Here is a 22,807-nt window from a genome sequence, read left to right as displayed (position 1 = left end):
ATAAAAGACAAAAAAACTCTAAATTATGCGAAAATAGTTGAAGACCACAACCGATTTATATATACAACAACAACAACAACAACAACTACGCCTTCATCCCAAAACAATTGGGGTCAGAACCGATTTATATATGATTCAAAAAAATAGTTCAAAATAAATAAGCAATATAGCATATGTTTCATACTTTTGCAAATAGTTAAGTAAAATATTTGCGATATAAGATAATTCATAAATTACTTTATGTGAGATAGCATAATATATGCAAATAAGTAACATATTTGCGAATTTAGTAAAGTTTATTACATAAATTTATGTGATATTGTGTCGTATATGCGAATAAATAAGATATTTACGAATTTGATGATGAGTGCATTTTCAAACATAAATTTATGTGATTTAAAAAAGTATATGATAAAAAGTAAGATATTTGTGAATTTAGTGATAAGTAAAGTTTTACAAATATACTTTTATCATTTCACAAAGCATATGTGAAAAAAATAAAATATTTAAAAATTTAGTAATAAGTGAAGTTTTGCACATATTTTTGCGATTTCATGAAATATATGCAAAAGAGGATATTTGTGATTTTGGTAGTTTTAGTTTTACAAAAAAATCATAAATAAATTTATGCGAGTTCATGAGCTCCAAATTTCCACAAAAAAACCTACGATTCTAGATTTAAGTGAGAGCTGAAATTAGCCGACAAATATTACGATTTTATCGCAACAAAGCATAATTTGCAATTGTGAAGGGTAAAAAGGTTCTAACGATTTGAATATTTAAGATTTTAGACATTGAGAGAAAATATAAAAAATGATAGAGATTTTAAGAAATCAGGTCAAATTACCCATACAGTAAGGTTATTTTTTATTTTAATCTCATTTGCAGCTCATTCAATTCAAATCCTTGAATTTGGCATAAAAAATCCAGGACTTAGCTTGAAGCTTGATATACATAACATATAAAATCTTGGACTAATTACTTCGCATATGATTGCATTTCTCTTAATCTGCTAAACAATAAGGGCCCATTTGCATGTCACTGAAAGAGGAGGGGTTTGCGGAATGGCACAAAACCCCACACCTTTTCCATGGGGCACACAGACATGCAAACAAGGCACCTGTTTTCCATGAGGAAAGCGGAGGCCAAAATAATCGCCCCCCCACCCCCCCCCCCCCCACCAAAAAAAAAATGGGCGCAGTAACGTCACCAGTCCAGGGTGGGTCAGATTCATTTACCACGGAAGGATACTCCCCGGAGATTGTGGGCCGGAGCATCCTCCACTACATGCAAACGCACCCTAAAGATAAAGTGGGAAAAAACAAGACAACATCCATGAATGTTACATCAGATAAGACACTACAAATGCACAGCAAAATTGTCCATTTTGCTAATGCAACAAAATCCAACCAAGTCTGCTGCCAATCATACTCAGGGAAGCTAAAAATCATATGACATACTACCATGCAGAAACCCCTTTGACAAAGCCTAGTAAAACTGTGTTACCTTGCTGCAGTTCGTGCACTCATGGAGGAGTGATAATTGGTGCTTCTCTGTTTCCTATAAGAGGTGTACACATCATCATATTGGGTGACCTCATTTGGATTGGCTGTAGCTCCCAGGCCCAGCCGCCCCGAGCTCAAGGAACCTGGCTTTCGCTCCACGGATCCATCAGGAAGAGTCCCAGTCTCTGGATCAACCACCTGCAGATTTGGTGGGGGAGGTATGCAAGCACCACCCTTTCGAACAGGGGGGTCTCTATCATACTCATCATCACTATCAACACTGCCTTGTTTTGATCCCTTCAATGGGCCCTCAGAAGGATTCACCTCTCCAATCTCTTTGAAGAATTTTGACACTCTCTCTAAAATGTATGACTGGGAGACCGTGGAGGGCGGGATCATCGTTGGAATATCCAAAGGGCTCATGGGTGAGTAAGGAACACCGCTCCCAATTTGCATTTTACGCACCATTCCTGGAATAAGGCCTGGAGGGAACAATGGATATGGCGGTGGTGCTTGATCTCCAGTTTTGGCAGTTATGTTTGGCAGATGGGCTGTACCTGGCTGATTAACAGGCTGAACTGGAGCAGCTAGAGGTAAAGACCCAGCAAAAGGAGTGGCATTGACAGCTACAGAGGGATAGGCAGAAAGCAATGCATTTGCTGAGAACTGTGTTGCTACTGGTGGTACAAACTGAGAGGATGAAGCTGGTGGGCCATTTTGGTCAGGATCCATTGATGGTGGGACTGAGATTCTTTGTGGCTCAGGTTGCCAATGAGCGAGATTCTGCCCTTGTGGCAATCCTGCAACAATGAAATGGTGCACAATCTAGTTATGATAAGTTTCCATAAAAGATGCCTTCCGAAAAAAAGTTTCCGTTTATATATATATATATATATATATATATATATATATATATATATATATATGAGAGAGAGAGACCTGAAAGATTTGGTGAATCATTAGAAGCAGTAGGTTGCTCCTTTAAGGGCCCAGAATGAGTTGAGGTATGTGCCCCACCAATCATGTCGCCCTCGAGATCATAAATAGTATCAGCATCATAAACTTCCTTGGAGGCCCAGAACTGCAATATTTTCTGTAATCTAGATTGGTTTGCTTCTTTGTTGTGGGGGTTGTGGTAGATCATAGCAAGCATCGATCCAAGAACAGGTCTAAATGCAAGAGCCTCATTATCAAGCTCACGAGGAACACGACGACGCTGTAGACTGTGATATCAACATACAAAAGGTCAGGACAGGCAGCAAGACATTTTGTTACAGAGTGCCACCTTAGGTTAGAATGAATATACTTTGGAAGGAAGCTTGATCAAACAAAAAATATTGTAGGGCTTTTCAATAAGCTTTAAATTCAAAATACAATCAAAAGATAAGAATATCTTGGCTATCAAATGAAATAAATTGCCAATTGTGATCCTTGAGAGCTGTTTGCGATATTTGGGAAGTAAGCTGAAGAAAAAGGACACCAGATCACCAGACCTCAGGATATATGAACATAGGACGAATGAACATACTGAGGCCATCAAAGTAATTAGACAGGGCCTCCCATTTTGAACACTAGCACATATTAATGCATAAAATTATTCTAAAATGTACTTAAAAAAAAGCAGCTTCCAGTAAAAAAGAACTAAACTTGCTGCAATCTAATTGAAGGCCCAATGTTCATGCAGAAGTTTGTAAACATATAAAACCTGGAAACAAGCTTCACAGAAGCATTCAGAACAATTTGTTTTTCGGACTAAACAGAACAAAAATAATTTAATTTCGTTAGGATATGTAAAACAATTCATTGGTAGATTACATTCTCATTTTAAATCACCTGCAGCACATGCCATCATAAGATTAATTCATATCAAACTAAAACTTGATGACCTCAGATAAAGAGCTCAATGAGGATGTTTCAACTGGTTCTGGAAAATTAATGTTAAATCAAATCTAGCTCACTAATACACAACACTAATTTTTCAAGAAATCTGTAGCAATCCAGGTAGAGTGACAGAACAGGACCACACTTCATCAGAAGCAATGAACACCAGGCTCTCCTGGCTTCAACCAAACTTGGGAAGAGGAACAGGTGAGCAAAACCCAGAATGTTGAAGTCCAGAAAATGGCACAATATGAAATCTTGATTGATTCTATTTAAATTGCCACGAAACATTTTAATTGTGACACAAAGTTTTATGTATTCATAGATAATTTCACAACCAGCTACTAGAATCCATAAAGAATCACATGACCTCTTAAGGTGATTTCACAATTCTATTAAAAAAAATTCGTAAGTATCGTCTTTATCCCTAAGATGTCTAATCCACCCTAATAATTCCATCCTTTATATGCTCCTAAGATGATGAAACAAGGAAAACTCAGTCCTTTCAACTAAATAGATTTAAGTTGTGAAAATTCTTGACGAACACAATGAAATATTACACTATGAAAGAGAAAGTATGTTTCCCAATATGGTCAATTTCCTTCTGATCCTCATGACATGGCCCTCTGAACCAAACAACTATCAACCACGGGATAAAAATAAATAAATAAATAAATAAATAAATACGTGAATATAAGCTAGCATTTCACCACACTTCCATAACATTGTGGTTTTATTACCATGACCAACACTTTCCAACTGCAATTACTCAATTGCATATTCAGAAAAAAATATGCAAGACTGAAGTGATGTGTGAGAACTCGGGAAACATCTCCCTCTAGGGTTTCCTCTCCCTCTTTTTTGAGGGAGATCGGCCATCGTCACTATTTGGATGCACCTTTGGCTCTTATGGGTGAGATAAGGCTATGCAGAGAGCTCTGAGGCGGTGGCTTGCCTTTCACATAGAGCTTTCCCTAAGTCTTCTTGGGTTGAAATTGTTGGATGATCTCACTTAACCCAGATCTTCTCCACTCTAGAGGATAATGGCAAGTTGATGATCAATATTCCTAAGACGCTGTACCAAGAAAGGAAGAAGGCGTTTCAGTTTTCGCTAGTTTGCAAGTGGGATTTACGGCCTATGGAAAAATCCTTTTATGTGAAGGAGCTCATGAGGATGTGTAAGCTTGCAAAAAGCACCAGGTTAGCTTCATTACCCAAGAGTGAGTTTTTTATTATTAATTTAGACTTGGGTTTTGTTCGAAGAAATGGACATTGGATTGCTTCTGGCGGCACTCTCCTTGTGGTGTCATGGAATGGATCTGGATGTTAAAATAGTATATATATATATGTGTGTGTGTGTGTGTGTGTGTGTGTGTGTGTGTCTGCAATTTACTTTTTGAGACAGGGGTATTTGGTCTTTTCCCCTGGTAATAAAACCTGTCCATTAGGAACCGTTTATTTATTTATTTGTCTTTAACCAAAAGACTAAGGGGTGGTTTGGTCATTGGACCAAAGAGTCGTCGGAGCTGCCCAACGGTCATAAATATGACCGTTGGGAGCTCCCAATAACCTCCCCTTTAGGTGTTGAGATGTGTATAAATAGGGGTTCAACCCCTCTTGTTCTTTCAATGCTACTGTTAAGCATTTGATTAATAAAGTCATAATTTTTTATTTCTTGTGTTCTTATTGTTGCCTTAATGGCTTTTGTATTGTCCCATAGTAGACTTGTGCATGTGCACAAGTATGGTTATGATCTTGTATGATCTTAGTGGCTAGTGTTTTGTGCTTCCATATATTTCATTACATGGTATCAAAGCTATAGTGCTCTTGGACTTGTGGAAAGTTGTCATCAAGTGATCATGTTCATGACAAAGTATGCAAAGGATTCATGCTTTCCTCTACTCATTTTCACATTCTTCTTCTTCCTCCATTTTTCACACAATGGAGACCAAAATTGACCTCTCCTTCAAGCTCAATGGGAAAAACTACATGATGTGGGACTCCGACATAGAAAATAATCTCAAAGGAAAGAAGCTTTGGGGTTATCTGATGGGCATTATCCCCGAACCTCAACTCAAGCTCACAAACCTAGAAGGGAGGTCAAGAGAAGGCTTTAGAGGGAGATGCTCGTGCTAAGGCCATTGAGGATCATCATAAGCAAGTGAAACATTGGGAGAGTAACCATGCAAAATTTTTTGTATGGTTCATAAACAATGTCAAGCTTAAGGTATGTGGCATGTGCTAATATTGCTAAAATTCAAAAAACAAATGAGGCCTGGTTTTTTATGAAGGGCTAGAACTACCAAGCAAGGGGACTTAAGTGTCCAAGACTTTTATAGTGCTTTAAACCCCTTATGAGATGAACTAGCACCCTTGAAGCTTAAGTGGGTTGCCATTGAAGATGTAAAACTTAAGCAAAAACAAATGGAACTTCCTCCCGAATTTGAGCAAGTTAGATCTTCTCTCTTACATAAATCTACTTATCTTCCTCTTGAAGATGCGCTGAAATTGTTCAAGAAGAAACACGTCTTGGTGTGAGTAAAGGTTGTAATAAAGTATTGGAGGTATCTAAGCCCGACAACAATGTAAAGACCTATAAGTCTCTACACTTTATGAGGCAAAATAACTATAGTAATAATAATAACTATAGTGGTAGAAGAAAAATTATTATTTGTCATCATTGTAATGAGTTGGGTCACATTAAACCCACTTGTAGTTGAATGAAACCTTCAAATATAAGGTTGCTTTAATTGAATAATCTACTCTCCATAATGAGGAAAAAGGCAAAAGTGATGGTGAGCTTAAAAACACACTTGGCCAAATATCCATGGCACTTCAACAAATTCTTAAAGCAACTTCATCTACATCGGGTGCCGCCATTGCCTTATCATTTTTTCCAGGTATATATTCTTGAATTTTATATTCGAGAGCATCTTTTCATATGACCACTCATGAGAATGCCTTATCTGATATATGCACGAACTCAAACTTGTCTTGTGTTTCTATCGCCGATGGAACCACTTTGAAAATTAAAAATATTGGAACTTTACATTTTAAAGATTTTCAAAACTTTTTTGCTCCGAAAGTTAGAATTGTTCTAAAATTAAATTTAAAAAAATTTTCGGTCTCTCAAATTGCCGACCAAGGGTGTGAAATATCGTTTTCATCTAAAGGTTGCTTTGTGCAGAATCTCTGGTCCGGGAAGTAGATCGAGCAAGGCCATAGAAAGGGACATCTTTATTTCATGAATTTGTTGCCTCTTCTTTTAAAACCTTTTTGTAATTATATCCAAGATAAGGATACTGAAACTTGGCATAAAAGGCTTGGATATCCTAGCTATTCTAAAATATACCTTTTTCCTTTTGAAGAAAAATTTTGTAATGAAAAAGGATATGCCTTGCAAAGATTGTATCCTTGAAAAAATAAAATCTATCATGTTTCCAAATAGAACATTTTTCACATGATCTTTTGAATTAGTGCATTCGGATGTATGGTGTAATATCTCGTAAAAATCTTAGCTTGTTTTAATTTTATGAATGTAATTTTTACCTAAAATAATAATATTTTTGCTGTTTGGATTAATATAATATATAATATATTCATACTAGAGCTAACGCTAACTTTGGATCTAGATATGGATCATGGACCCGTTGGCCGAGATCCATGACACATCCATGTTAAGATAAATAAGTAATTATAATGATAAAAATATAACTATAGTGTCAATATAATATATATATAGTAGTTTAGTTAAGGAGGGATGTCTATTTCTACAAAAAAGTAGAAGTCCTTCTGTTTCAGAGTTTGACGTCTCCTCAGAGGAGTATTGTTCATTTTATAAAAAGGGTTGTGAGCCCCCTCTCTCAATCACGATATCGAGAGAGAGAGAGAGAGACGGTTGTATATATATATATATATATATATATATATAGAGAGAGAGAGAGAGAGAAGGCTGCAGCATGCTCACCATCAGTGTTTTCTTCTTCTTTCTTTGCAGTTGAATCCAACAATAACAAGGTACGAGATTCTCTCTCCCTTGGTCCGGTAGGCGAGGAATCTAGCATGGGTTGAATATCTCATGGGTTTAAAAACATAGATTTTTAAAACCAAAAATCTATTTGAGAAGGAATGTTTTAAGATAGCAGGCTAGGTTACTCAACTGTTCTGATTTATTCTTGTTATAACATGAATGGATCTATGAGATAGCCTGTTCAGAAGTTTTTTTTTATAAATTTGATTCATAGATATATGTGTTTTTTTTTGGACTTCATGGTCTATTAAAATTTGTGTATTAAGCGAATCATTTGGGCTCATGCAGCAATCTAAGTTTCTGTTTGACTAATATGTATGCTGTTAGCTTTTGTCGCCTAAGCTGATAGTGATAGCCTGAATAGATAACCCTTATAGATAACATCAGGCCTCATTATCAAACAAATATATTTTTGCTTATGATTAACTGTATGATCAAAATTTATTTATGTTGTTATGATCAAGATGTATTTCTAATCAAGATTTACTTCTGTTTAGATTAGAATTATTGGGCTTATACCTGATTCTGCATTTTTTTTTAATCAAGTTCAATCCAATTGTTTCAATAGGTTTTTGGTTACAGATTTAGATATTTTTCACGAGGATTTTAAAGATTTAAGCAAGAACTTGTTTCATATTGGGTTCACCGTCTAGGTAGCTGGATTTAAAATTTTGTTTGATCCATGCTTATATTTAAGTTTTGAATTCATAAAACTAGGTTAGTAAACAGTCGAGATCAATGAGATTTTTGGGGTTCACACACCCCAATGGACTGTTTATCTTGCATAATATTTCCTATATGCTGTTGTGTAAAAGTGTGTAGGTACAGTACCCGTTACAGATTTTTGCTGGGTAACCAAATTAACGTGTATGATCTTAGTGTTGATTTTACTGTTCAGGTTAACTTAAATTCTGGACCCTAATCTGGGCTTCATTTGGAATTTTAGATTCGGATATCTCTTCTTTTAACACGTATAACTCCTTATTGAGGATGTCTGTATTAGATCTTGTTTTGTTGTTCAGGCATGCAAGGGCTTGTGTTGGGTTGATATATCAGCATCCGAACATGGGTCTCTCATCATAGCTGTCAAGCTTTAGATCCTTGTCTGTGCCTTGTTTTAAAGCATGTTTAAATTGGGCTTTGAATTTCATTGTGGTGGTTAAACTTTGGTCCATGTTAAAACTGAATTGATAAAGGATAGTCAAGGTCTAATAGATCTGATTTCTGATTGAAAGTAAATTTAAGTTTTTGGTTAATAATTTAAGTCTGAACTTAATAAGCAAAAACCTGATTTTCTATTCCTTGGCCTAGAGTCTAATACTTTTTAATCAGCCAAGCAAGTTCGATATTTTTTTTGATAAATCTGGTTATGTTCAATCTGAACGAGTTTATGTGAACCTAAATATGTAAGCATGAATCTGATGTTACATCCATTCATAAATCTGATTTGTTTTAGCTACCTATTAATGTGTATTGAAATCTGGAATTCTCAAAGAAATAAAATCTGAACTTTCATGATGAATCTAAAATTGTTTTGCTTGAACTTAATCCATTAAGCTACAAATTATGTTAAAAATCTGGTTTGGAAATCGATTTGAAATCTGAATTTACTTAAGTCGACTAAAACTGAATTTCATTTGAAATCGTTAACTCTGATTTGTTTTGGTTAAATCGGATTTTTTTATTGAACAAAGCTGATTTTAGTCTATTATAAAAATATAGGTTTTCAGTCAAGTTATAAATTGGATTCATGGTTGACACTATAAATCTGTTTTTTTTGTTACAATGTGCATGCAATTTCACATGCATCAGTGTTATGTCTCAGGTGAATGTACCATGAGTACGAATTAACATTCCCCTATTTATGCGTGATTGTTGTTCACCGAAATTTTGCAATGTCATTCAATTATGTAGTGGTTATGTATGGACTACTAGTGGGCCTTTGGAGGTCAATTGTTTGTGTTGTTCTTGAAATGACAAGTTTTGAAAGCATTGCAATGTTGTTTCATTATGCTTCTGAGATAATTGTAGCATATGCATTACACTGTTGAAATTGACAGGACAAAGGTTTACATAATTAATTAAGAATGGTATAAGAGACCAAACAATGTAATAATTTGTTCATAGTGGCCCTCTAAAATGGTGAGATCTTCAGATGACGGTCATGGGGGATCGTGAGGATACTAAACGTTGTGTACATTGTTCTCCCAAAGAACCCGATGAGTGATTCGTATTCCCAGCCACGGTTGTAGGGAACTTTCAGTACTTTGCCTAAAGGTAGTGTTGTTTGACTCAACTGCAGTTATTGATATACTAAGAAAGTGGCGTCAATTGGTGATGATGATGCCATTGTCGTCCCGACATTAGGTGATGATTCTTAATGAGCGACTTGTGTGAGACTCAGTTAATAAAATACAATTGTGCAATAAGATACCACTGGGGACTACCTTGGACCTCAGGATTTTGACCTGTTTTTAATATCTGCGGGTTTTATACAAGATTAAACTTAATGTGTTGCACTAAGTAAGGACATACATTCAAAAGCAATACTTGATAACTAAATTAAAAATTCATTAATACAAGTTACATTGGTTCATGCATCTCTAAATGTTTATATGGCATGAGGTTGGTTGCATGTGATTGAATTGTTTATATAACAAACTTGTTCAAAGTGTGAATGGTTTGCTAGAGCCTTTTTAAACTTATGTTTGATTTGATTTCTGCTATCTTCTTTAATGTTGAATTTCGAAAGGGTCTCGTACAAGAACTTGGGTTCTTACCTCATTTTAAAAAACCTTTTAGGTATTGAAGCTCAATGATGGCAGGACCGGCTTGCTGGAGGGAGCGATGACTTATGATTTGGTTGATCGGATTCAAACCGCTTTAGGAGTTTGTAGGTTTTTTGTTTGAAATTGTTGAACCCGAAATGGGGATTATCCCATTATATTACATTCAATTTAAATTTATGGTTTAAATAAATTTATGTCTGGAATATATGTTAGTTTGTGGGTATGAAATCTATAATGTGCCTTTGGATCCCTGAGATATCTTTCTTTAACATTTTAAAATCATTTATTAGTTTAAAAAATTTTGCATTTTTCGTGGGTCGGTTTGGGGTCGTTACATATGGGGCCCTTCTCCGGTCATATATAAATGTGGTTACTTATACTATGCTACTTTTATTGATGACTTTACTAGATATGTGTGGGTTTACTTTCTTAATTTTAAATCAGTAGTCTTCTCTTTCTTTAAAGAATTTCACATAAAAGTTAAATATCAATTTCAAAGCAATATATCTATTCTTAGATCGGATTTGGGTGGGGAATACCTATCCAATGAATTTCAAAACTACTTAAAGCAAAATGAGATTTTTCATCAAAGATCTTGCCCTAAGACATCTCAACAAAATGGACTAGTAGAAAGAAAACATATGCATATAATGGAAACCACTAGAACTTATTTCAAAAAATATTCTCAAAAGTTTTTGGGCTGAAGCAATTTTAACCTCCACTTATTTGATAAATAGAATAGAATTCCATCATCCACTTTAAAAAATGTTTCCCCTTATGAAAAACTACTAAAAATGACACCCGATTTCAATCGTTTACGAATTTTTGGTTGCAAATATTTTGTATTTTTACACAAAAGAGATAAGTTGTCCCCAAAAGCAATTGAATGTGTTTTCATTGGATATGGTGAAAAAAAAAATATAGATGCTTTGATTCTAAAAATAATATACTTTATGTTTCTAAAGATGTGACATTCTTAGAAGATAAAAATGGTTTTAAAAAGAATGATAAGAAAGAGAAAATAGACTATATGTTTTTGTATGATCTCTCCCCAAAGAAGATACACATACTTATGATGATTCTTTGAATCATCATGAAATTGTGGATGATAACAATCAATGAGTACTCTAATACTGAGATATCATCAAGTAGTGATGACATCATTAATAGCTCTCTTAAGAATATTCAAGTTTATACATGGTGTGAGCAAAATAATCCAATTAGTGCCTTAGAAAAATTTTATCAATATGAAGAAAGGTGTTTCTCTCAAGTACATTAGTATAATTAAAGATATGTATGAAGGAGTAGTAACCAATGTCCGCACTTGTGGAGGGGTGACAACCAATTTTCCTATAACTGTTGGGTTACATCAAGGATCTGCTTTAAGCCCTTTCCTATTTGCTATAGTGATGAATGAGCTTACGAGATCAATTCAAGAAAATGTGCCGTGGTGTATGTTGTTTGCTGATGATATTGTTTTGATTGATGAGTCTAGAGCTGGGGTTAATGCTAAGTTAGAATTATGGAGACAGACATTGGAAGCAAGAGGTTTTAAGTTGAGTAAGAGTAAGACAGAATACATGGAATGTCGATTTAGTAAGCAACGAAATAGAGATGGGAGTGTAGTGAAGCTTGGTGAGCAAGAAATACCGGTGGATGATTCTTTCAAATATTTGAGATCTATCATTCAAAAGTATGGAGAAATTGATGGAGATATAAATCATAGGATAAAGGTTGGGTGGATGAAATGGAAGAGTGCAACTGGAGTGTTGTGCGATCGTAGAATGCCATTGCGGTTGAAGAGAAAGTTTTATAAGACGACTATTAGGCCCGCTTTACTATATGGTACGGAATGTTGGGCTGCCAAGAGACATCATATTCAAAAAATGGGTGTAGTTGAGATGCGTATGCTGAGATGGATGTGTGGAAATACAATAAAAGATAAGATTCGGAACGAGGAGATACGTAAGAAGGTAAGCGTTGCACCCATTGAAAATAAGATGAGAGAGAATCGTTTACGGTGGTTTGGACATATTCGACGAAGGCCTAATGATGCTCCAGTTAGAAGGATGGAGAAATGGGAAAATATATTAGTTAAAAGAGGTCGGGGTAGGCCTAGGAAGACATGGATGAAGGTGATAGGAAAGGATATGAATGCTTTAAACCTCACCGAGGACATGGCATTGGATAGAAATGAATGGAGGAGAAGGATTCATGTGGAAGACCCAGAATGATTTTCTTTGTTGGTTCATATCGCCGACCCCAATTGTTTTGGGATGAAGGCGTAGTAGTTGTTGTTGTATAGTGAGCCTATAGAAGAAACTTCGCTTAGAAGCTTAGTTGTCATAGGCACTAGGCAAAGCCTAAGCAATGAGCCCCTAAAAAGGCCTAGGCAGGGGTCAGGTGGTACCCCAAATAAAAAAAATTGGAAAAACATAAAAAAACATAATAAGAAACATGTATATAATATAAAATCAATCAACAATAAGCAATAGACAAATAATATGTCATTGAATACTATAAAGCAATTATAGTACGTAACCTTAACCTGCTTAAACAAATTAAGAATAAATTAACAATTGGATAAACAAACCATACAACTAACAATGTGAATGAACAATACAAAAAAAATAAAATCATATATACAAAAAAATTAACAACAATAGACTAATACAAGCAATAGACAAATAATGTCTTCTTCTCAACAATAGACATAATACAAGCAATAGACAAATAATATTTCTTCTTCTCAACAATAGACATAATACAAGCAATAGACAAATAACATGTCTTTTCCTTCTCCTCCTCGAAGAAGAAAACAAATCATATGTCTTCAAAAAGAAAATCTACAAAAAAAAACACTTCAAAACAAAAAGCCTAGGCGGTAATATACGGCCCCACTGTCCAAACCTGGTCGCCCAGGTGGTAGGGTTGCGCCTAAGTCACATAGGCCGCCTGCCGCCTAGGTGCTGCCTTTGACAACTAAACTTAGAAGATCTAGCATGGTATCTCCTCTACCAAATAGGTTTTGTTAAAATAAGTCGACCTCTTAAAGTTTTACTTAAGTCTGATTTTGGTATTCTCTAAATAATGAGGGACCCACATGTAATTTCTTTCTTATGGCTGATCTCTATTTAAACAAGTAGAGATTAGACTTAATACATGAAAACGTCTCTCTCTACCTCCTTTTCTTTTCTACAGGGTATCAGAGCCATCGACCTTGGGGGTGTGACTTCGGGGTCTGTGCCAAAGTGTGCGTGAAGAGTACCAGATGGCGTGAAGGGGCATGACTTCTGGGTCTGCGCCAAAGCGTGCGTGAAGGGTACCAGATCGCGTGAAGGGTGACCAGACCTAAGGTGTGTTCGAAATGTTTTTTGGAATCAAGTGGTATAGATTTGATAACAGGTCTGCAGTCTGACAAAAGTCATGACTCAGATTTGTAATCAGATCTAAAAGTCGAGGTGGAAGTATGGGTTTTGGTCAATCAATCTGGTGGATACAGGTACGGTGCAGTAATGTTGTAGTGAAGTGGGTGGCGACCTATTTTTGTCGTGGATGTGGGTGATGACCAGATTTGTCGTGGGTTAGTTTTTTTTGTGTGTTTTGTTGTTTTGGTTGTCGTAAAATAAGTCGATCTGATCATATGTCGTGGACCAGCATATTCTTTTGGATCTGATCGTTTGTTCAGACTGCTGTGAAGCTTATATCGTCGTTTTGTTTTGGATCTGCATATTCTTTTGGATCTGATCGTATATTCAGATCTGATCACAGGTCTGGGTGTTGTGGTGAAGGCAAATCACTATAGCGGATCGGTTCATTGTGGAGCAGTTCATTTACGAACTGTGACAAGTTTTTGTGTGCATGTGGACATCTACTGCAGCAGTGTCAGTGATTGTAGCTCCTTAGTTCGTGTTATTCATTATGGGTGATGCTCAAAAATCTGATTATAAGAATGAAGCTATTGGAGAATATAAAGCCTTTGCCAATCCCTTCTCCTATGGTTCTTCTGTGAAATTAAATGAAACTAACTATGCAAGGTGGTCCAGAACCTTTATGATCTCCGTGTTTGGACATCGTAGAAAGCATATTCTATTGAAATCTGAACCTAATGATAAAACAGGAAAATATAATACTTGGGACGAAGATAATGACATTGTTATGTCATGGATCATGAATAACATTGAATCTCATATTGCAGATGGCTTAATTTATTACAATACGACTAAACAGATGTGTGACACTCTTCGAGATACGTACTCTCAAGAGACCAATGTGAGTCGTATTCTACAAGTTGAACAGGAAATATATAATCTACAGCAAGGTGACCAATCATTAGCCCAGTACTATGCCTCTGTCAAGGCAGCCTTTGAAAGACCGAATGCTCATAGGCCTCTGTGCTGCTCAAAACAGAAGGATCATCAAAAACAGACCATGGTTGCTCGTTTCCTCACAAGTCTATCATCAGAGTTCTCAGTTGCAAAAGTTCAAATATTGACTAGGTCAGATGTTCTTACTCTTGTTGATGCATACAATCGATTGAGTAGACTTGCCATCTCTCTTCCACAATCTCAACCTGCATCTCAGTCATCTGCTTTAGCTGTACCATCTAGTTATGGACGAGGAAATACTATGCATGTTAGAAGCAGAGGTCGTGGAAGAGGTATGGGAGGTAGAGGCAAACTCCAATGTACCTATTGTGGAAAATCAGGACATTTAGAAGATCGTTGCTGGGATAAACATGGACGGCCTGCATTTTCTCCATTGAAGCCGAATGTTCCAAAAGCTAATGTTACAAAACTAGAGATGGAGCATGAAACCAATTCTCCTAGTGAATCTATCACTCTTAGCCGTGCAGAATATGAGGAGTTGGTTTCTCATCGTCCTTCAAGTTCCTCTTCACCTGTTGCTGGTGTGGCCTACTCTACTGGAGACCATCTTTCTCCTCATGATAGTAAGTGGATTATTGACTCTGGTGCATCTAAACATCTATGTGGAAACTCTCAAAATTTTTCAGATCTAAAGGCTATTACTACACATCGAGGAGTCTCATTAGCTGATGGTAGTTCCTCCTCGATTATTGGTCAGGGAAATGTCTCTATATCCTCTTCTTTGCAGTTGAAAAATGTCCTTTATGCTCCTTCATTTCCTCAAAGTTTATTATCAGTGAGTTGCCTTACAAAAAAACTAAATTGTAGAGTGGTATTTGATCCTGTGTGCTGTCATTTTCAGGATTTACTGACGAGGAAGAAGATTAGTAGAGGCTATGAAGAAAATGGAGTCTACTATCTACATCACCTCGTGGAAAACATTTATGCTGCAATCGATTCTTCCTCGAGTCTTGTTCAGTGGCATCGGCGTCTCGGACATCCTTCATTGTCGAAGCTTCGTCGTGTCATTCCTCAAATTCTGTCTACTACATCATTCCAGTGTGAAGCATGTAAGTTGGACAAACATCATCGGAGTTCGTTTCTTTCTAGTCAGAGTCAGTCCAGTCATAAGGTCTTTGAACTTCTTCATGTGAATGTATGGGGTAGTAAGATTCCTACCAGGACCCAATGTCGTTATTACCTTGTTATTGTTGATGATTTTTCTAAGTTGTCTTGGGTATTCTTAATAAAAGAAAGATTTGAAGTTCCTAGTATCCTCAAGTCATTAGTTATTGAAATAAAGACTCAATTTGAATCTGTTGTCAAGATTATTCGCACTAATAATGACCTTGAGTTTAAAACCAAAGCACTATTGCAATTTTATCGAGACCATGGCATTCAACCCCAAACCTCTTGTGCCTATACTTCCAAACAAAATGGGGTGGCTGAGCGAAAACATAGGCACCTCCTTGATGTAGCCCGCACCCTTATGATTCAATCCAATGTTCCTGCTTCATATTGGGGTGATGTGGTTATCACAACTTGTTATTTGATCAACCGCATGCCTTCATCATTCGTGGAAAACCAAATTCCTTTGCAAATCATGTATCCTAATGTACCTTTCTTCTCTCTTTCGTCCAAGGTATTTGGGTGCGTTTGTTTTGTGCACAGACTCGAACCTGACCGTGATAAATTAGTCACTCAAGCCACTAAGTGTATGTTTATAGGCTATCCAAAGAATCAGAAGGGGTATCGGTGTTATGATCCGATTTTCCGTCGGGAGTATGTTAGTGCGGATGTATCTTTCTTAGAGTCTATTCCATATTATTTCAGTACTGGTGCACAGTTGCAAATTGATCAAGATGACTCCTTTCCTCTTCCTGTTCCTCCTTTTCCTTTGGAATCGGTGCCCCCATTACCGAATCCAACTCCACCTACCTCACGGTTTCACAATCCTCCATTGGTGTATGCGCGTAGAACTCCGCCTCCTCCAGTGCCTCCATCATCTTCTTCTCCTGAGGTAAGTGTTCCTGATAGCAATGACATTCATGTTGATGATAACAGGCCAATAGCACTACGAAAGGGGATATGACAATGTACCTTATACCCTATGTCTCAGTTTGTGTCAGATGCCAGAATTGGTAATCAGATGAAAGCTTTTATCTAAGCCTTATATGCTGAAACTATTCATCTGAATTATCAAACGGCCGTTCTCGATAGCAGGTGGAAGCAGGCTATGCAAGATGAAATGAATGCTTTACTATCTCAACAGACATGGGATCTTGTTGATCCCCCAGTGGATGCGGACATCGTTGGATGCAAATGGGTATATACCATTAAGTACAACTCAGATGATTCAATTGAAAGATATAAGGCCAGGTTAGTAGCAAAAGGTTATACTCAGACATATGGTGTTGATTTCTTTGAGACATTTTCTCCTGTCGCGGGGATGGACACCATCTGTCTTGTTCTCTCGGTAGTTGTTCACCATGGATGAAGTTTGTGTCAACTAGATGTGAAGAATGTATTCCTATATGGGGATCTGTCTGAGACAGTATACATGCAACAACCTCCTGCGTTCGAGGTTGAGGGGGAGTGTCAGAAGGTGTGCAGATTAAGAAAGGTGATATATGGGTTGAAGCAAAGTCCTCGTGCATGGTTTCAAAAGTTGTTTGATGTGACGTCAAAGTTTGGTTTTGATAGGTCAACGTCAGACCACTCATTATTTATTAAGAAAACTAACTCAGGCCTAGTCGTTATGGTGGTATATATAGATGACATCATTCTTACAGGAGATAACATGAAAGAGATTGCAGCTACAAAGGCTCATCTTCAAAAACATTTTGTTACCAAAGACCTTGGTCCACTTAGATGCTTTATGGGCATAGAAGTGGCCAGGAGCAGTGAGGGAGTGGTTTTGTCTCAACGAAAGTATGTTCTTGATCTATTAAAAGAGACAGAAATGTTGGGAGCTAAACCAACAAATATTCCCATGGATCACAAAGTTCATTTATTGGACGAGGGGTCAAAACCCATCGATAACAGGAGTTATCGCTCGCTGGTAGGGAAGTTACTGTACGTGACCGTGACTAGACCTGATATTGCTTTAGCTGTAAGCAAGGTTAGCCAATTCATGGACAAACCAACAGAGGTACACTGGAATGCTACAATGATGATACTCAGGTATTTAAAATCTTCCCCTGGAAAAGGGTTATTATCCAAGAAGGGGGGTACTCTGGAGGTAATTGCTTACTCTGATGCTGATTATGCTGGGTCTGTAGAGGATAGAAAATCTACCACAGGATTCTGTGTATTTGTGGGAGGTAACTTAATCTCTTGGAGAAGCAAGAAGCAAACCGTGGTCGCTAGGTCGAGTGTCGAATCTGAATATAGGGCTATGGCCCAAACTGCAGCTGAATTGATGTGAGTTCGAACTGTGTTGACTGATCTTTAAGTGAAGGTTTCATCTCCTATGGTGATGATGTGTGATAACAAGGCGGCTACATATATAGCAAATAATCTGGTATTCCATGAGAGGATAAAACATATTGAAGTTGACTGCCACTACATAAGAGATATGGTTCAAGCTGGATATATATCTACCAAGCATGTAATATCTGAGGATCAAGTTGCAGATATTTTTACAATGCCTCTTGCCAGGTTCAGTTTCTCAAAATGTTGCGGCAAGCTGAGCATGATTGATATTTATGCTCCAGCTTGAGAGGGAGTGTTAAAATAAGTCAACCTCCTAAAGTTTTTCTTATTAAAGTTTTACTTAAGTCTGATTTTGGTATTCTCTAAATAATGAGGGACCCATATGTAAATTCTTTCTTATGGCTGATCTCTATTTAAACGAGTAGAGATTAGACCTAATACATGAAAAAGACGTCTCTCTCTCCCTCTTTTTCTTTTCTACAGGTTTGTCTCTTATGATTCATTGTCTCCCAATTATAGGACTTGCTTAATAGCATTACATGCCTACCATGAGCTTTCACATTATAATGAAGCTAAAAATGTTCCTTATTGGATTGAAGCTTATGAACATAAAATTAGATGCCCTTAGGAAAGCAAAAACTTGGGAAGTAATTATGTTACCTTTAAACAAGTAAACCATTGGATGTAGATGAGTTTTTAAGATAAAAACCAAAAGTGATGAAACTCTAGAAAGATATAAAGCTAGGTTAATGGCTAAATGATAAACCCAAGAATATGGAATTAACTATGAGGAAACTTTTGCACCCACAACTAGAATGACTAGTGTTAGGACCCTAATAGTCATTGCTTCAATTAAAAAATGGTTTATATATCAATTAGATGTAAAAAATGTCTTTCTTAATAGAGAACTAAATGAAAAATTTTATATGGACCCTCCGTCGGAATTTGATATTGAAAAAAAAAATCTCTTAAACTTTTAAAGGCTTTGTATGGTCTTAAACTGGCTCCTAAGGCCTAGTATGATAGATTCAGTAATGTTATGATTAATTTGGGTTTTCATTCCTGATATACTGACACTGTTCGATTTGTCAAAAGTACAAGTACCAACATTGTTATCCTTTTACTTAATGTATATGATATGATAATAACAGGAAATGACAAACATGGAGTTAGCAATGTTAAAAATGTTTTAAAAGAAAATTTTGATATGTTCGACTTAGGATTCTTAAGATATTTTCTAAGAATTGAAGTTGCATATTCTCTCAAAGGGTACATACTTTCTTAAATGAAACTTGTTGTCGATATTTGTACTAAATTTAGAATTTCAAATGATAAGAAAGTGAAAACTCCTGAAGTGGTGAATGATAAATTAAGACTTGAAGATGAGACTCTTGTTGAAGATCCCACATCTTACAGACAGCTAATTGGGTCTCACACTTATCTGTTTATCACCAAACCAGATATAGCACATGCAGTTCACTCTGCTAGTCAATTTCAACATGCTCTAACAACTGTGCACATGAATGTTATACTAAGGATCGTCAGATATATCAAGAATACCATAAGTGAAGGGTTCTTTCTATCCTCATCTTCATCTTTAGATTTACTTCCATATAATGATGCTGATTGGGGAGGAAATCTCAATTACTAGTTTTTGTGTTTTTTTAAGAGATTCACTGACTGCTTAGAGATGCAAAAAGCAACAAAAAGTCTCATTATCTTCTACTGAAGCTGAATACAGAGCTAATGACAACAACAATTATGGAGCTTGTATGGATAAGAAATCTTCTCAAATATATGGGTGTCGATATCTCCAAACCCTCGAAGATGTATTGTGACAATAAAAGTGCAATTTACATTGCCAACAAACACCTTCCAAGCACATCAAGATGGATTGTCATTATGTTCGTGATGAATTCTTGAGAGGAACTATTGAATTGCCTTTTGTTGCTTCAAAATTCCAGCTTTCAAACTTCTTTACTAAAGCTTTTGCTACATTTTTTGTTTTTTCTAAACAAACTTTCAGTGTTTACACCGTAAGTTTAAGGAGAGGTGTTAAAATAGTGTATATATATATATATTGTAATTTACTTTCCAAGTCAGGGGTATTTTGGTCTTTTCTCCTTGTAATAAAACCTGTCCACTAGGGACAGTTTATTTATTTTTTTGTTTTTATTTTTCTTTTTGTCTTTAACCAAAAGACTAAGGGGCTCTTTGGTCATTGGACCAAAGAGTCGTTGGAGCTGCCCAACCATTGGGCTCCCAACGGCTTTTTGGGAGCTCCCAATGGCCTCCCCCTTAGGTGTTGAGATGTGTATAAATAGGGGTTCACCCCTCTTGTTCTTTCAATAATAGTGTTAAGCATTTGATCAATAAAGTCATATAATTTTTTATTTCTTGTGTTCTTATTGTTGCCTTATTGGCTTTTGTATTGTCCCATAGTGAACCTGTGCATGTGCACTTGTATGGTTATGATCTTGTAAGCCCTTATGGCTAGTGTTTCGTGCTTCCACATATTTTATTACATTGGAATACTGAAATTTCAGGGTCATAAATACATCCCAATATGGACTAATGCATTCAACATCCCACCTGCTATTTGGCACTTAAATCTTTATTGGTTAATAGGGGAAGCTGCTAAAGGGAAATTTATTCCTGTGAATGATCGTACCAAGTATCTTCAAAGGTAAGATTATGCAAGGATTCTATTAGATTTTCCAGTGAATGTGGATTTACAAGAAGTCATTCCTATTAATATCAGCAATGAGTTCAGTGGAGATTTAACTCTGGAGATTGAATCACTGAATTTAATCTATGGTTTCTGTTTTGGTCGTGGCTATATTGGTGCAAGGTGCTTAAAGAAGATAAGCAAAAGCTACTTTGATGATCGAAATTTGGCACAGCAAAAGGTGTCCCGGAAAAAATCTGTACCGATATCTGTTCATTCACATTCAACTCAAGGAGAGGATGCACTTGCTAACAGATTTTCTGCTCTCCGGAGCCTCCAGCCAGATCTTGGGGATGTGACTTTTAGGGAACACAGTCCTAGAAGTAATCCCCTTTTGAACAATTCTGCCCTCCAGGCGTTTAATGTTCAGAATGTGTTTAATGGTTTAGCTGATCAGCAGCCTAATTATTCAAGTTCAGGTTTGTTATCAAATCAGGCCGGATTTGCAGATCTAGTTCGAGATATTCACCAGTTGAGTCATCATAGCTAACCCACATTTTTTAGTTTCCGAATGTAGCTATATAATCTATCGTCACGTAAAGTAAGAAAGAGACAAAATAACCTCACGGTCAAAATGGAGTGATCATGTACATCAAACCAGTCGGCTAACACCACAGCTACTTATCAACAGGTCTAAATCTTTCAATGCCATACCCATCATTTCCTGTGCCAACTAACACAACATTTTTTGATGATCAAACTTTCATCAGATAACTACCCATTGTGAAACTCTCAATTTGACCCTCTGCTGAAGTCTTATGACATTCGTTTTGTGGATGGGGTTGACACCATGTCTTTGTAATGAAAAAGGAAAAATAACACAAGTGGGTGCCTCTTATGGGCTTCCAAGAATACAAGAGCATAAACAACAAAGACAACTTATGGGTCAATACAAGAACGCATGCACATAAGACACTTAAGGGCCAAGAACACAAGTAAAAATATGTCACATGGACTCGCCAAAGAGGCAGCCGCACAAGTAAACAACATCAAGAGAAACAAACTCACCAGCATGCAAAGGATTTAGTCTTTGTTCATTTAAATCTTTGATTACTTTCACGAACCAATGTGAAATACAGGTACTATTTTTTAATTTGTCTCTTAGTTATTTGACTATTTTATAATTTCTTCATCTAAATATGCATGTATTTAATATTTTTCAATTTTAATTATAATGCAGACAAGGATCATCCAAATTTTGGAATGTAAACCCAGATGAATGTGACTTGGAGGGAGAGCATGATTTTAACACCGCAAACATGAACTTAACTGAGTTTGTTCTTTCTTCTTATGATGAAATTGATGAAGAAAAAGAAAATTATTAGAATCATTACCTCATCATATACATTGTGTATGATATAATTTTGATATGCGATTATGTATTGTTCGCTTTTTTTGTTAGTATAATTTGCTTCTTTTTTGCTTGACTTGTTTGATTGGTATGAAATCTGCTTGACTTGACTTGTACTTCGTAGTTAATTTAATTTATTGCATGAATTGATGATATGATAATTATTTTTATTTCATTAGTAGTGCTAACTTAAAATTGTTAAAGTATATATATATATACCCTCCTCGTACCTCCGCACCCAAGTTTTTTTAAAGTGTCGTATCGCCGCACCCACACTCGCATCCACACTCGCACCTATGTGACATAGGTAAAAACTAACATTTGGAAAATATAAGATAGAGGATCTACATGTTTCTTGTTTTGAGAAACGTAATTTCAAGGGAAGCATGTCTATCTTCTTCTTCTTCTTCTCCTCTCTTCTTGTGGTAAACTTCGTTGACGACTTTGTATACCATAGTCTAACACTTCTTACCTAAAATACATTTTGTATCTCCTAACTCGAGTATCTATACAGTGGGCCAAACTCGCTTCTACACCATTAGTGTCTAGCACGAAGGTATCATTTCTTATAGAGATCCATTGGATGATGCCACCCAATATTGAAATGTAGTGGATGCTTTACACTGCCGGTCCCAAGCCCGGATAAAGGAGGAGGGTTGCGGTAGGCCTGTGACAGCCAGCATAAAAACTTTGTCATATCCTATGAAAATGAACCAATATG

The 22,807-nt window shown here is 36.4% G+C and overlaps 1 protein-coding gene across 1 annotated transcript in view; it reads right to left on the bottom strand.

Moving 5' to 3' along the window:
- Nucleotides 1-1,312: 1,312 nt before the first annotated feature.
- The window catches only part of LOC149840810 (SUPPRESSOR-OF-WHITE-APRICOT/SURP RNA-binding domain containing protein 1-like), a 31,757-nt gene continuing 10,262 nt past the window's right edge, over nt 1,313-22,807 (bottom strand). Inside the window, exons 2-3 of the mRNA XM_090003356.1 lie at nt 2,445-2,728; nt 1,313-2,305 (exon numbers count right to left, since the gene is read on the bottom strand). Coding sequence (XP_089859482.1) covers nt 1,503-2,305; nt 2,445-2,728 — 1,087 coding nt within the window. The 3' untranslated portion in view covers nt 1,313-1,502. The remainder of the gene's footprint in view (nt 2,306-2,444; nt 2,729-22,807) is intronic.

The sequence above is a fragment of the Nuphar pumila genome, chromosome 4 (assembly GCF_984573655.1).
Source record: "Nuphar pumila chromosome 4, dmNupPumi1.hap1.1, whole genome shotgun sequence".
NCBI lineage: Eukaryota > Viridiplantae > Streptophyta > Magnoliopsida > Nymphaeales > Nymphaeaceae > Nuphar > Nuphar pumila.
This window is presented reverse-complemented; position numbering and strand designations above follow the sequence as displayed.